General features: G+C 40.3%; 1 protein-coding gene across 1 annotated transcript in view; it reads left to right on the forward strand.

Annotated features, from left to right (window-relative positions):
• LOC144524477 (uncharacterized) overlaps positions 1 to 12,388 on the forward strand; it is a 127,269-nt gene that overhangs the window by 92,808 nt on the left and 22,073 nt on the right. Inside the window, exons 4-7 of the mRNA XM_078260772.1 lie at positions 2,978 to 2,985; positions 4,197 to 4,223; positions 11,470 to 11,496; positions 11,585 to 11,611. Of these exons, the coding sequence (XP_078116898.1) occupies positions 2,978 to 2,985; positions 4,197 to 4,223; positions 11,470 to 11,496; positions 11,585 to 11,611 (89 nt within the window). The remainder of the gene's footprint in view (positions 1 to 2,977; positions 2,986 to 4,196; positions 4,224 to 11,469; positions 11,497 to 11,584; positions 11,612 to 12,388) is intronic.

The following is a 12,388-nucleotide window of genomic DNA, read 5'->3' on the forward strand; positions in this document are numbered from 1 at the left end:
AGTGCAGAGACATAACTGTTGTTACAGAAAAGGCTGTTGTGACAGATAGATCGGGTGTTCGGAGTTTGAGTCACCCTTGTTTTAAAGAGTTTTTATTAAGTGTTGACGCCACCAAATTGTGGCGCAGCTGACAACTAGATGATTTTATCAAAACCTACAGGACTGAAGTTGTTCTGCAGGATGTGAGTCAGGTGGGAAAACTCCCAGTCTGGTTGTGATTCATTGTTGTGGATATTTAGTAGATGACATCTGTTCCGGTGGAGATGTTAACTAAGTTAAAGCTCACCAGTAACATTTATTGTTTATCCTTTCGGTAGTGATCTCACCCTTTTAAAGCAGGACAATATATTTGAAATTATTTCTTTCAAGCTGCTTTTTTTAACTTGTCTATTGACTTGATTTTATTTGACATAGAATATTCAATGATGAGCTGAGGCTTATCTAAAGTTCATACACCGTGGTGCCAAAGTGCCTTTATTTTTTTAATCCCAACTCTATTGTGTACCTGTTGTTCAATTAAAGGATTCGGCTGGAAATATATATTTTTCTAATTGTCAAAAAAGCCCATGAAACCAACAATATTAGTCTCTCTCGAAACATCCTTGCTTCCACAGCCTGATTGTGACTCTCAGTCCCAAGCCCATTGATTTCTACTAAGGACATAAATCTTCAACAAAAACAGATCAAAATATATAGTTCCGGGCACCTGGATAGCTCAGTTGGTAGAGGTTTACTCTTCGACAGCGGGCCTGGGTTTGACTCCGACCTGCGGCCCTTTGTTGCATGTCATTCCCCCTCTCTCTCCCCTTTCATTTCTTCAGCTGTCCTGTCGAATAAAGGCCTAAAAGAAAATGCCCAAAAAATAATCTTAAAAATATATATATATATATATATTCAGTAATTTCCTAAAAGTGCCAGGCACTGTAGTTTTTTAGCAAACGTTACTCAAGCAGAATGTATGTGGGATTGAACCAGTGCAATGTTGTGGCTGTGTTTTTAATAGTTTTTGGATGACAATGGTAGCTGGTTTTGGTTTCTTCATGGGATTTATTGACAACAAGAACAATATAGAATCTCACCAGACTTGTCATCTTCCAAATCCCTCTGAGTTGTGTGATTCCATCAGGCGATCACCAGGACAAGTAAATGAGATGTCTGTGTTTTTCATCAGTGTACTACTACATTTTGGAGGATCATCATTACGGGAAGGCTCGCCGTTAAAGTTTCTTCCAAGATGGGCCACTTGTTGCCTGCTCACTGTTTGTTGAAGGATGGTCTGTATCTTAAAGCAACACTATGTAACTTTTCCCGCTTCGGTCCTCCTACAGGTTGTCTCATTGGAACTACAGCTTCAGCTAAAAGTTACATAGTGTTGCTTTAAAAGGGCGGTGTGGTTCTGTTTAGGTTGTCTCTCTTGTTGTTTACTTTTGCGTCCTCACATTGCAGCCTGGGATATATAGTGCGGAGAGGCTGTTACACCATGCTGCAGCTGATGACTCCAGGACAACTTTTTACAAGAACAGAAGAGGTTTTCCCCGTTCTCTCAGAAAAACAAATGAAAGTGGAGACAAGAAGCAGAAACACAAACCTGAATAACAGGAAAGAGTGCAGACAGAGTAGTGCTTTCTGTTTGCTCTTTCTTATTAGCGTCCGCACACACTCACTCTCACTCACACACACACACACACACAAACACACACACACACACACACAAAAACACACACACACACACACACACACACACACACACTCACACACACTTGTCTCAAGTTCAATCCTTGAAGCTGGTCTTACTGTGGCTCACTGTTTACCTGACTGTCTGGCCCAGAAGGTCCTTGTCCCGGCGTCTAGACGCAGCTAAATTTGATTGACTTGGTCTCCATGCCTCATAAATCCCAAGGCCTCTCTTCTTTTTCTTTCCCTTTCACCTTCTTGCCCCAACCAGCTTTTTTTTATCACTCTTTCTACTCCTCTTACACCAAAAAAATGCTCTTTCCCTTGAATCAAACAGGCTAACAGAGATTCTGGTCATGTTAGTATGACTTTTTTTGTTTAAATCGTAACAAAACACGACAAATAACCCACTTCTACCCAGAAGAGGTCTGTTTTCAATCTTGCCGAGTTTCTGTAAATGTTTAGTGTTGCATCCATGCTGATGAGGTGTGTGGTACCAGGATTGCAGTGGTGGCGTAGCTCCAAATCGTGTCATTGACTGTAATTGTGTTAACATCACATAAATCAGCATTATGATGGGTTTTAAATTTAGATCATATACAAACAATCACTAATATAGAATCTTTTAATGGCAAAATATATATTTACTTTGTAGGGGTTTGGGTGGTTTGTTAGTGCCCTCGGCTATGGACTTTTAAGAGAATGTTTTTTACAAGAATATTCTATTAAGAACATGAAGAATGATACATGAGTCTTTTGATCATTACTGTTGTTTTTGGTTAGGCTAAGTAAGAAAAGCTGAATGTATCGTTTGCTGCTGAGGCTCAACATCAGAGCATTTCAATCAGATCTGAAAGACTGCCCTGGAGAAAGCTCAGAGATATCTTTTTTTATACTTTAAAGGGACACACAGTTTGCCAGCACAACCCCAACCTTTTCACTGTCTGTTTGTCCTCCATCTCATACACCCATATCTTCTTAGGCAACAAAGTCTTGACATGACTTCATATTCTAATGTATAACATGCCCCATTATCCAGAAGTCTGTTTATCATAACAGGTTCACCACAAACTCCATTGGCAGCAGCTCTAATGAGCTTATTCTGTACCATATTTAGGTGGTTAATTACAGTCATAATTTAGCAAACCGCATTGCATGCGCAGTTTTTCTGTTGCGCGCCATTGTTCCGAGGAATTGATTGCTGTACAAACCAGAGGTTACCATAACTCACACATGCTGTGCTTCATGTATCAGATGTATCGAATTTATTTTCTAATGCCTGGTATCTCTTTTTCTGTTGCAGGACCGCCTGTAAGTACAATTCCATCTCATACAGGTAGTATTAAAATCATTATTGAAGAGCTGTTACAGTACAGTACACTCACATATACACACACACACACGCACACATACACACAGTATAAATAGTATTCTGCACTATACAAACTATGGTTTTCTCTCACAGAACACAGACAGACAAACTGTCACAGACTCACTCACACATGTCCATCCCCAGAGTGACTTATTACCAGCGAGTTATTCTCCTCTGTGGGACTATAACTCCTGCTGACACAATCTCTCACTCTCTCTCTCTCACACACACGCACACACACACACACACACACACACACACACACACACACACACACACACACACACACACACACACACACACAAAGCAGATAAAACAAACACATAAAGACATGTACTAACTGGAGCCTGCTGCTGCCTTCAGTTTTGAAATTGATTTTAATTCAAATTAAATGATGTGACCTGCCTAGGAAGTGTCCCTTTTCTGATTATATTTTTTGGATTTGAATATTTCAATATTTATATATTATGTGGCGCAGATCATATATGCAGAGCCGCACCTTGTACGCTCTGAAACACATCATAACGCTGTTCCGGAAACATCGGACAGCGAAAAATCCAGGACATGGTTTTATTGGAGAAAATTGTCTGTGCAGCTGATTTACAGTACATACTGTAAGTGTGCATGAAACAATGCATAACTTCTTTTCTGGAACACACACAAAGTCTAGCCTGCAGCCCATAAAGTCGAAGGGAAGGTGTTGTAATGTAATGTCTGAGTCAGGTACATTGGCTGCATGCAAGCCAAAAACAATGTCAGTGGCATTTTTGTTTGCTTTTTAATTATTTTATGCAGGAGGAGATCATTGAAGTTTGAAAAGCAGCTGCCAAAAAAGATCATATGGGGCCATAAATTGTTTAACTGGGGGTCAAAAGTTGGAGTGTAAACATAAACATACTGTATGATTAAACATTCACTCAATGTAAATGTAAAGTCCATTTAGATTAATTCAGTTAGTTCATTCAAAAAGTCTTTGTACGAATATCCTGTGTACCATTTAATACTTCCTTAGAATAAAGTGTACCAGGTCTATATGTGTGTGTGTGTGTGTGTGTGTGTGTGTGTGTGTGTGTGTGTGTGTTGTTTGCAGCTGTTGGTTTCTGTTCTAACCTGTCTCAATGCTTCATGCTTTAATCTCTAACCTCACCAGGGCAAGGCTGGACGGGATGGATACCCGGTAAATTTGATTTGTTATTTATCCTGTCACTCTTCAATTTACCCAATCACATCTCTATTTTCCTTCCTTCTTTTTTTCTCTCGCGGCTTCATTAGGCCTTTTTCTGTTTTTTCCTCTCTGCTCTTTTTGAAAAAAACATTTACTCTAATCGTCGCCTGTTGTCATGCTACCTTCAACATTTAATCTTCACTGATGATGCATCCTGCCCCATGACTGAGAAGTGACTCAAATACAAAGACAGTCGTATTTAAACACACGCAGACATAGACTGCTCCGAGTGGTGAGATGAGATGAAAGTCTTCTATTTCCCACAGCCAATTTGAAGCTTCACAACTTACTGACTCGAGGCAGAAAATAGTGACATAAAACATATTTAGCATACGTGTGAAAGTGAGTAAACATGAAGAGCAATAAACATGAAGACAGATCTTGTAAAGATATCGTCGGTTTACATAAACCACGTGGGTGTAAACCATGCCCATGAAAAATGTGAAACATTCATTCACAAGTAATGGCCTTCAGCCTTTAAATGGGGTCAACTAATGTTTAAATAACATAACTGAACATCCATGGCTACTGAATGCAAAGCAGATTACTGACCTCCACAGTGGTGGAATGTAACTAAGTACATTTACTCAAGTACTGTACTTAAGTACAATGTTGACGTACTTGTACTTTACTGGAGTATTTCCACTTGCTCTGCTATTTTTTACTTCTATTATTAATGCAACATATCAACTAATACATTCTGCTATATTGTCAAAGGTAAGTTACCCAGCAGTATATAAAGTAATTAAAATGAGTCCTACCTTTACCAGCTGCAACATTAAAGTGATGAACACATTAATCCATTGGTAATGATAGTCCAGTAATATATATCATTCTGAAATGGGCCATTCTGCATGATGAGTACTTTAACTATATTTTGATGCTAATACTTTTGCACTTTTACAAAAGTACTTTTAGTATATTTACACTGTAGTGTTGCTACTTTTACTTAATCTTAACAGATTTGAATACTTCTTCCACCACTGATGTCAATCAGTGATGCATACCATACAAAGACTGAGAGTCAGTTCTTGTATTTTTCACAGATATAGCAGCCTCTTGTGGCCGCTATATCAGGCTGCTGACTTTCTCCATCACTGCTGAGACAAAGCAGCCCATGGCTCTGTTGCTGATTTGTGGTGTAGTCATCTGACACCGATACACTCTCATCATTCAAGAGCTTAGGTTGTGTGAGCAGATGGATTCATCAGGACTGGATGTCTGCATGGTGTGCATGAGCAGGCTCTTTGTTCAGTGTGACACTCTGTCCCACTTTCGCGTGACCCCCCCTCCTTTTAGTTGCCATGTTGACCCACCGTAGTCGCCCTGGTGTTTGTGTTCCACGACGTGTTGTTGGTTGTGTGTTGTTGTCTCACTGGGAATATTGGGAAGTTCATTACCCATGGGGCCTCGCTCCCAGTCAGATTTCCAGTCTGCCTGGCACTGCACGGCCCTCCTGACGGGAAATGCCTGCTGCTAATTACACACAGGTGGACCGAATGCACAGAGAATTGTGTGTGCACATTTGTGTTTGTTTGCCTGTGACTCTGTTCTTCAGTGTCACTGTCTTCATTAGAAATTCCAATGTTGTGGCACGTTATAGTGTTGCTGTTTTTGACTTAAAAACATCTGCTTAATTAAATGATGTTATGTATTCTTTTAAAGATGGATAATCTGCGTAATCCTTCCCGTCAACATAATAAAATCAATCCTTATAGTCATTATATAGGTGTAAGAGGCAGCCTCCTGTTATGATGTGTCTTATGACTAAGGAAGCTGCGTATATGAAGTTAAAGTGAAACAACAGCAGATTAATCATACTGGAAATTAACATGGACAGCACATTATTTAATTTAGCAGCAGAGATGATCAAGTTTAAAACACTGAAGCTTAAAAAGGGCCATTCTTCCTGTTGGGTAACAGTGTTTGTGTATCTATGTCCATATGTGCACATGTGAGTGAACTCCATCCAACCACCCATAGTTTATGCAGATCTTTGTAACAAAGGCCAGAACTGGGGAAGTGGTCAGAGTGTATGGAAGTGTATGTGTGTGATATGTTTTCACACCAATAACTTCTCTCACATGGACTACTCGTATGGAGAGGGCATGTGCACATCAACACAAATGAGTCAAGTCGGTTTCTGGAGAGTACGTTTGTTGTGACTGTAAATGTTCTTTCTTTATTTTTACATTGTTAAAACAAACAGCTAGATTACTTTCCAGCTATTTTTTTTCTTGCCCTCTTTCACCCTTATTACAGTACGCCTCTGTCCAATTCAAACCTTTAACCCTCAGCAGGCAGGAGTCTTAATTTGCTGACTGTACACATAGTCCAACAGTTTGAACAATTGCAGTGGTGGAAAGTAAGAAAGTACATTTACTCAAGTGCACAATTGTGAGATACTTGTACTTACTTCCGTTTTATGCTACTATACTTCTATTCTACTACTACAATTCAGAGGCACACACTTCTTACTCCAATACATTTGTTTCATAACTTTAGTTAACACTGTGTTAACATACTGTGCAGATTGAGATTACTAATACATAATACAATCAACAAATAAAGTATGATATATTATTAAAGGTTAAGATGAGACTTTGTTGATCCCTGGGGGAAATTCACAAGCTATCCAGCAGTATGTAAAGTAATTAGGGTACAATTAGTCCCGCCTTTACTGGCTGCATCATTAAAGTTTATGCATCAATAATTTTAATCCAGTTATATAATATATATGATTCTGAAATGAGCCATTCTGCATGATGAGTTCTTTTGGTACTTTATAAGTACATTTGGATTCTAATACTTTTGTTTTTACTAGTACTTTTACTTAAAAGTGAAATTGTGATTGCATGACTTTTTGCTTGTAACAGAGTATTTTTATACTGTGGTATTGCTACTTCTACTTACTTCCACCCCTAAACAATTGCCATATAAGTTATGTGCATACATGTGTGCATGTTTACCAGTGTGTGAGCGTGCATGTGCTGCACTTCATTCAAGTGGTATACACATGTCTTGCAGTCGTTATGCTCAGCAGTCCACTTCCATTGAGGCATTAATGTGATAAACAGTGTTAATGACATGCGGCTTGTGTGTATCTGAAGCATAACATTATGATAAGTGTGTGTTTGTGCATGCTGATGATTGTTTTCTCTCCTCATATAACCCCTGCCACTTCTTCCTCTCATAAATCACAGGCGAGGGGTTTGAGTTTCAGAAAAGAGCCTTCCCACTGTCAAACAATCAAAGCCTAGGAGACTGACAGAATAGTGCAGAGGTGTAAACGCACACCAGTTAATTCTCATTCATATGCCCAGCCACTAGCATGTTTATACGAAAGTGCCAATCTGTGACAGACAGCGGCTCTCACTCAGCAGAAACAGGCCAAGGCCTCCATTGTTCAGCCTTCCAGGCCGCTGAGCACAGATTAAAGCCAGACAGTCACCCAACAACATGTCAGTAATTTTCTGTCCCAAACACACAGCACTCTGGTATGCTTTATTGTGCTCTTTGGTTCTGGATGCAGCCACTATTCTTTTTTTCTTTTTCTTTTTTAAAGAAGCAAATGTCATCTATCTCAAATTATGTTCATGTAGCCCTGACACAGTGGAGTTTTGTCCCTTTGGCAACATGAAAGTAACTGGAGAGGAGGAGGGAATGAAAAATATTCACAAGAGGGTTGGTGGATCTCTGCGATGGAGAAAAAATATAATGGTACCAAAGGAGGAAAGTAGAACCAGGGGAGTGGAAACGGTCCTCTCACTCTTCCCAATCTTCCTTAATTTTGACGTCACGTAATTAAGCTCATTGAGCCTAATGTGTGCTTCTAGCTGAGACGTCTGCTCTGATGTGCAGACACCAAGTTTTCACGCAGCATCCTCAACAATTACAACGTACTGGATAATTACCAGTCTGCACCATAGGGAGTACAATAAAGACAGCAAAGACACCCCTCGCCCTGTTTCATTTGGATTAAGACACACACATATGCATGTATGAGCATGCACACACACACACACAAACATAGACACACAAACATAGACACAGACATATGCCCTCCTGCAGGCCAAGTTATTTTCCAGAAATGTGTTTTAAAGCCATTTAATTGGTGGGAATGCTGAGTCAAAACTTTTTTTATCTACAGAGGGACGCTGCGGGACAAGATGGCGATGTAGACTAGAAATACACACAAAAAAACACACACACACACACACACACACTAAAAAGGCTTTTTCCCACAGTCCCTTGAGGTTTTGGTGTTAATCTAAGGCCTATTTTTTCACTTTTTCTCAACATTAATTTCCAAGTTTTTTTCTTCTTCTCTGGTCATTTATCTGTCCTTTTATTCTCCGGCCTGATTTTTGTCTTTTGTGGTGAGATGAAGAGTTTTTACTCATGTTTTTTTTTTTTTTTTGTTCAGCCTGTTCTATTTTTATTTGAATTCCAGCTCTTTTTCCTACCTTGCAGACCAGTGTGCACTGTAGGTTTGTACCACACTAGAGGTACAGTATAACAATTCAGCTATACAGAAAGAGAAGCATGTAATATATTATGTAAGGACCACACATCAAAATCCAATTTGCCCTGGCTCCTGTGTTCCCGACTGTTATTCTCATTCATATAAAGCCTACCGGCCCATTTTGCACTTGGTTTCTCTTGGTCTGTGTTGCTGATTAAAGTATGACTCATATAGTTTAAAGTATCTCAGTCATAGAAGAGCTTCCTGGACTCCTGTATTGTTGGTTGAATTATTGCTCCACAGTAATTCTGGGTCTTATTTTTATTCCATATTAAATACCAGTGACGTAAATAAGCTCATATAGGTTACAGCATATCCTATATAGTATACTGGGTGTATGCAAACTGTCAGCTGCCAGGTATTAGATACAGAGTTTTATTGCTGAGAATAAAGCCTTTCTCTTACACACACACATACACACAGACACACACCTACATACGCACCTACATAGCTACCTACAGTTCACAGGCCTCTGTGTGACTTGTTAGCAGCCATAAATCTGTCTGTTTTTGCTCTGGTTCAGCAGCTGATGACCTCACCATGTACACCTTGTCTACTCATCCTGAGTCTTGAAGGAGCCGGGCTCTGATAAACACTTCCAGATGCAGAGATATCACTGCATACATGCACACAGACACACATGCATAGATCCAAAGACACAGATCGCAGGGAGAACTCACTGGGACATTTGTAGGCTCATTCCAATTCTCACATTTGCATGACGGACATGACAAACGCAGTGTGCTGCATTTAATAGAGTGGTGAAACTACAACCTGTCCTGTAGTGTGCGTAGCATCCAGCATTACATCGTTACTCTTCACTTGAGACAGTCATGGTGAAATTATTGCCGTCAGATTGGTCCCAGTCATTTGTTCCACCCCCCGTCTCAGCCACCTACTGCTGATTTCACAAGAGGCCCTCAATTCAAAAGACATCGGGAACCTCAAAGGCTTTTTGCTGTACTTTTTATAACTCTCTTATACGGACTTACCACTTAAGTTTTTGAAGACAGTTTATAGCCATAGCTGTCCCATTACAAGACTAAAGAGGGGCAGCAAACGATCACATGAACTATTAATGAGAGCAGCTCCAAAGCATCATTCCCTACTTCTTCTCTTCCCTCCGTCCTTATGTGCCCATGCACTGTCCATCCGTCAAAGCAAGCAGCGACGACACTGTGGTAGGTTTTCACTACAGGACCTCAGGTCGAATAGCACCCATGGGGCTAATAAAGCAGGGAGATGAAGAGAAAGGCCCAACGTATGGAAGCCCTCCAAGGCCAGAGATGACGACTGTTAATGATGGTTTCCAGTCTGCAGAGCCGCCAGGACTGTGAGGGGTTGAGCAACACACGACTCGAGGGACCCTGTGAAAACTGTTAGCTTTACTTCAAGTACGGTTATTAAAGAGGAAGTCAAAATTAGCCTTCACCACATACATCACATTTAAGTGTTTTTGGAAAGTTTGATCCAACTGTTCCTTTATGTTTAAAAAGGTTTGTGCCTTTGATCCAAGTGTTGCTTTGCAGAGGAGGTTCAATGACTGCTCGGCTGTTTTTATTGAGGTAAACAAAGTGGACAACTCCAACTGCTGTTGCAGCACTTGAGTGAGGTTGAATAGGGACTTTAAACGTACTTGACTGCCTGCTGGATAATCTCATCACCACAAACACACATAGACACGGTAGATGTTGGGTTGTGTGGAAGATTAATACAGCTGGACCAAATCCACCCTATCATGTTGGACACCACACTCTAAATCTTAGCACGATTATAAACCCCCTGGAAACATCTTAATATTTGAATTTCACATGTGCACACAAACGCGCGCGCGCGCACACACACACACACACACACACACACACACAGTTAAATGGGGCAGGATATACATAGATCATTTGTATAAAAAGTTTTTTTTCAACCAATAACTGCAGCTGTTTCTCTTTCGTTTACAAGCACGCTTTTTACTGTCCTCCCGTGAAACGTTTGTCTTGCCAAATCCACTTAACTGTTTTTCCTAAACTAAGATCACTTACATTGTTTTCCTGAGAGATACGGAGTCATGACTCAAACATTATTACAATACTAATAAATAGCAGTCAGTTTATGATATTTTTGAGGGGGAAGATAGTTTTGTCAGTGGATTTAAAATAAATATTTTCCTAAACATGTTCTCTATTCCCAGCAGACTTACAATAGACATTTTTGAAGCCACTCGTTAAAGGAATAGTTTAACATTTTTCTGTGAGTTGGATAAGAATGTTGATACTAGTCTCATGTCTCTACGCTAAATAAGAAGTTAGAAACCGGAGAACATAACTAACATAAAGACAGGGGGGAGTAGTTAGCCTGGCTGTCTGAGGGTAAAGAAACTATCTTTCAACACCTCTAAAGTTGAACACATATCTGGTTTGTTTAATTTGTCCTGAAGTGTAAACATGATAAGTTTTGGTTTTATGGGGGTTATGTGCCAGACCTTTTCACAGTAATAAGCTAAGCTAACTGTTACGTGGCTCTAGCTCATGATACATGAGAGTGGTATCAATCCCCTATTCTATCTCATAGCAAAAAAGTGAATAATCATATTTCCCAGAATGGCAAACAATTAATTGAACGGTTCTGCATCGCTCTCTTTTGTCTTTTTGTAATTTCTATTTATCTGTCCTCCAACAGGGTCCTCTTGGCTTAGATGGGAAACCAGTGAGTATTCCCATAATCAAATGTGTAAAACATGCTTTAAGTGACTGACTGGAGTTTAATTTTAACTCCGTTTATTTTCTCCTCTCAGGGTTTTCCAGGTCCCCAGGGAAGCCAGGTACACCATCACACACCTGTTCTATTGTTTTAGTTTTTTTTAACAATTCATTCTCAAAGATCTTTTGCGAATCCAGGTCGGTATTTGGCCTGTAAGACAGGTGATGGTTTGCTAATTTTCATCAATCATCTTTACTGTTCCTAAGGGAACGATGCAACTGTTACTGAGTGAAAAAAACACAGAAGCCGTCTTGTTTCCACCGCTTAATTTATCCCAGGGCTCAGCCACGGGGGACTCATGGTTCAACTGAAACGAGTGCTGAAATTCCCCGTTTGCACTTCACCTCTTGGGTCCCATTGATCACCCATCCCTGAAACCTCCCCGCCGCACCCCCAGACACACCCAGGTGTAGCGTGGAAACAGGCTAAGCAGAGCAAATGGGCTACACACTAGTGGGAAAAGTGAGAGAGAAAATAAAGTTTATAACCTCTACAGATGCTCTTTAAAAAGTCATTATACTACCCTCTCAACCCCACCCTCTGGTCACCTTGGCCACGAGAAGGACGAGTCATCTGCTGAAATGTAAACCCCCCCACAGCATAATGAGAGCTGTTTGAATAGCTCCTCTCCAAACACTATTAAGCTGTTGTTTCCTACAAAAGGAGACCTTAAGCTGGGTCTGTCCTTTAAGAGGACTCTCCCCATCGCCGAGGGTCTGCCGTAAAACCGCAGCAGGTGTGACACAGACATCATGACCAGAGTGGCCTAAGTACTCAAGGGATGTGGGGGGAGATGAAAGTCCCCATCAACAAAGTTTGATTTGTTGATGGATGATGG

Source organism: Sander vitreus, chromosome 10 (assembly GCF_031162955.1).
Source record: "Sander vitreus isolate 19-12246 chromosome 10, sanVit1, whole genome shotgun sequence".
NCBI classification, from domain to species: domain Eukaryota; kingdom Metazoa; phylum Chordata; class Actinopteri; order Perciformes; family Percidae; genus Sander; species Sander vitreus.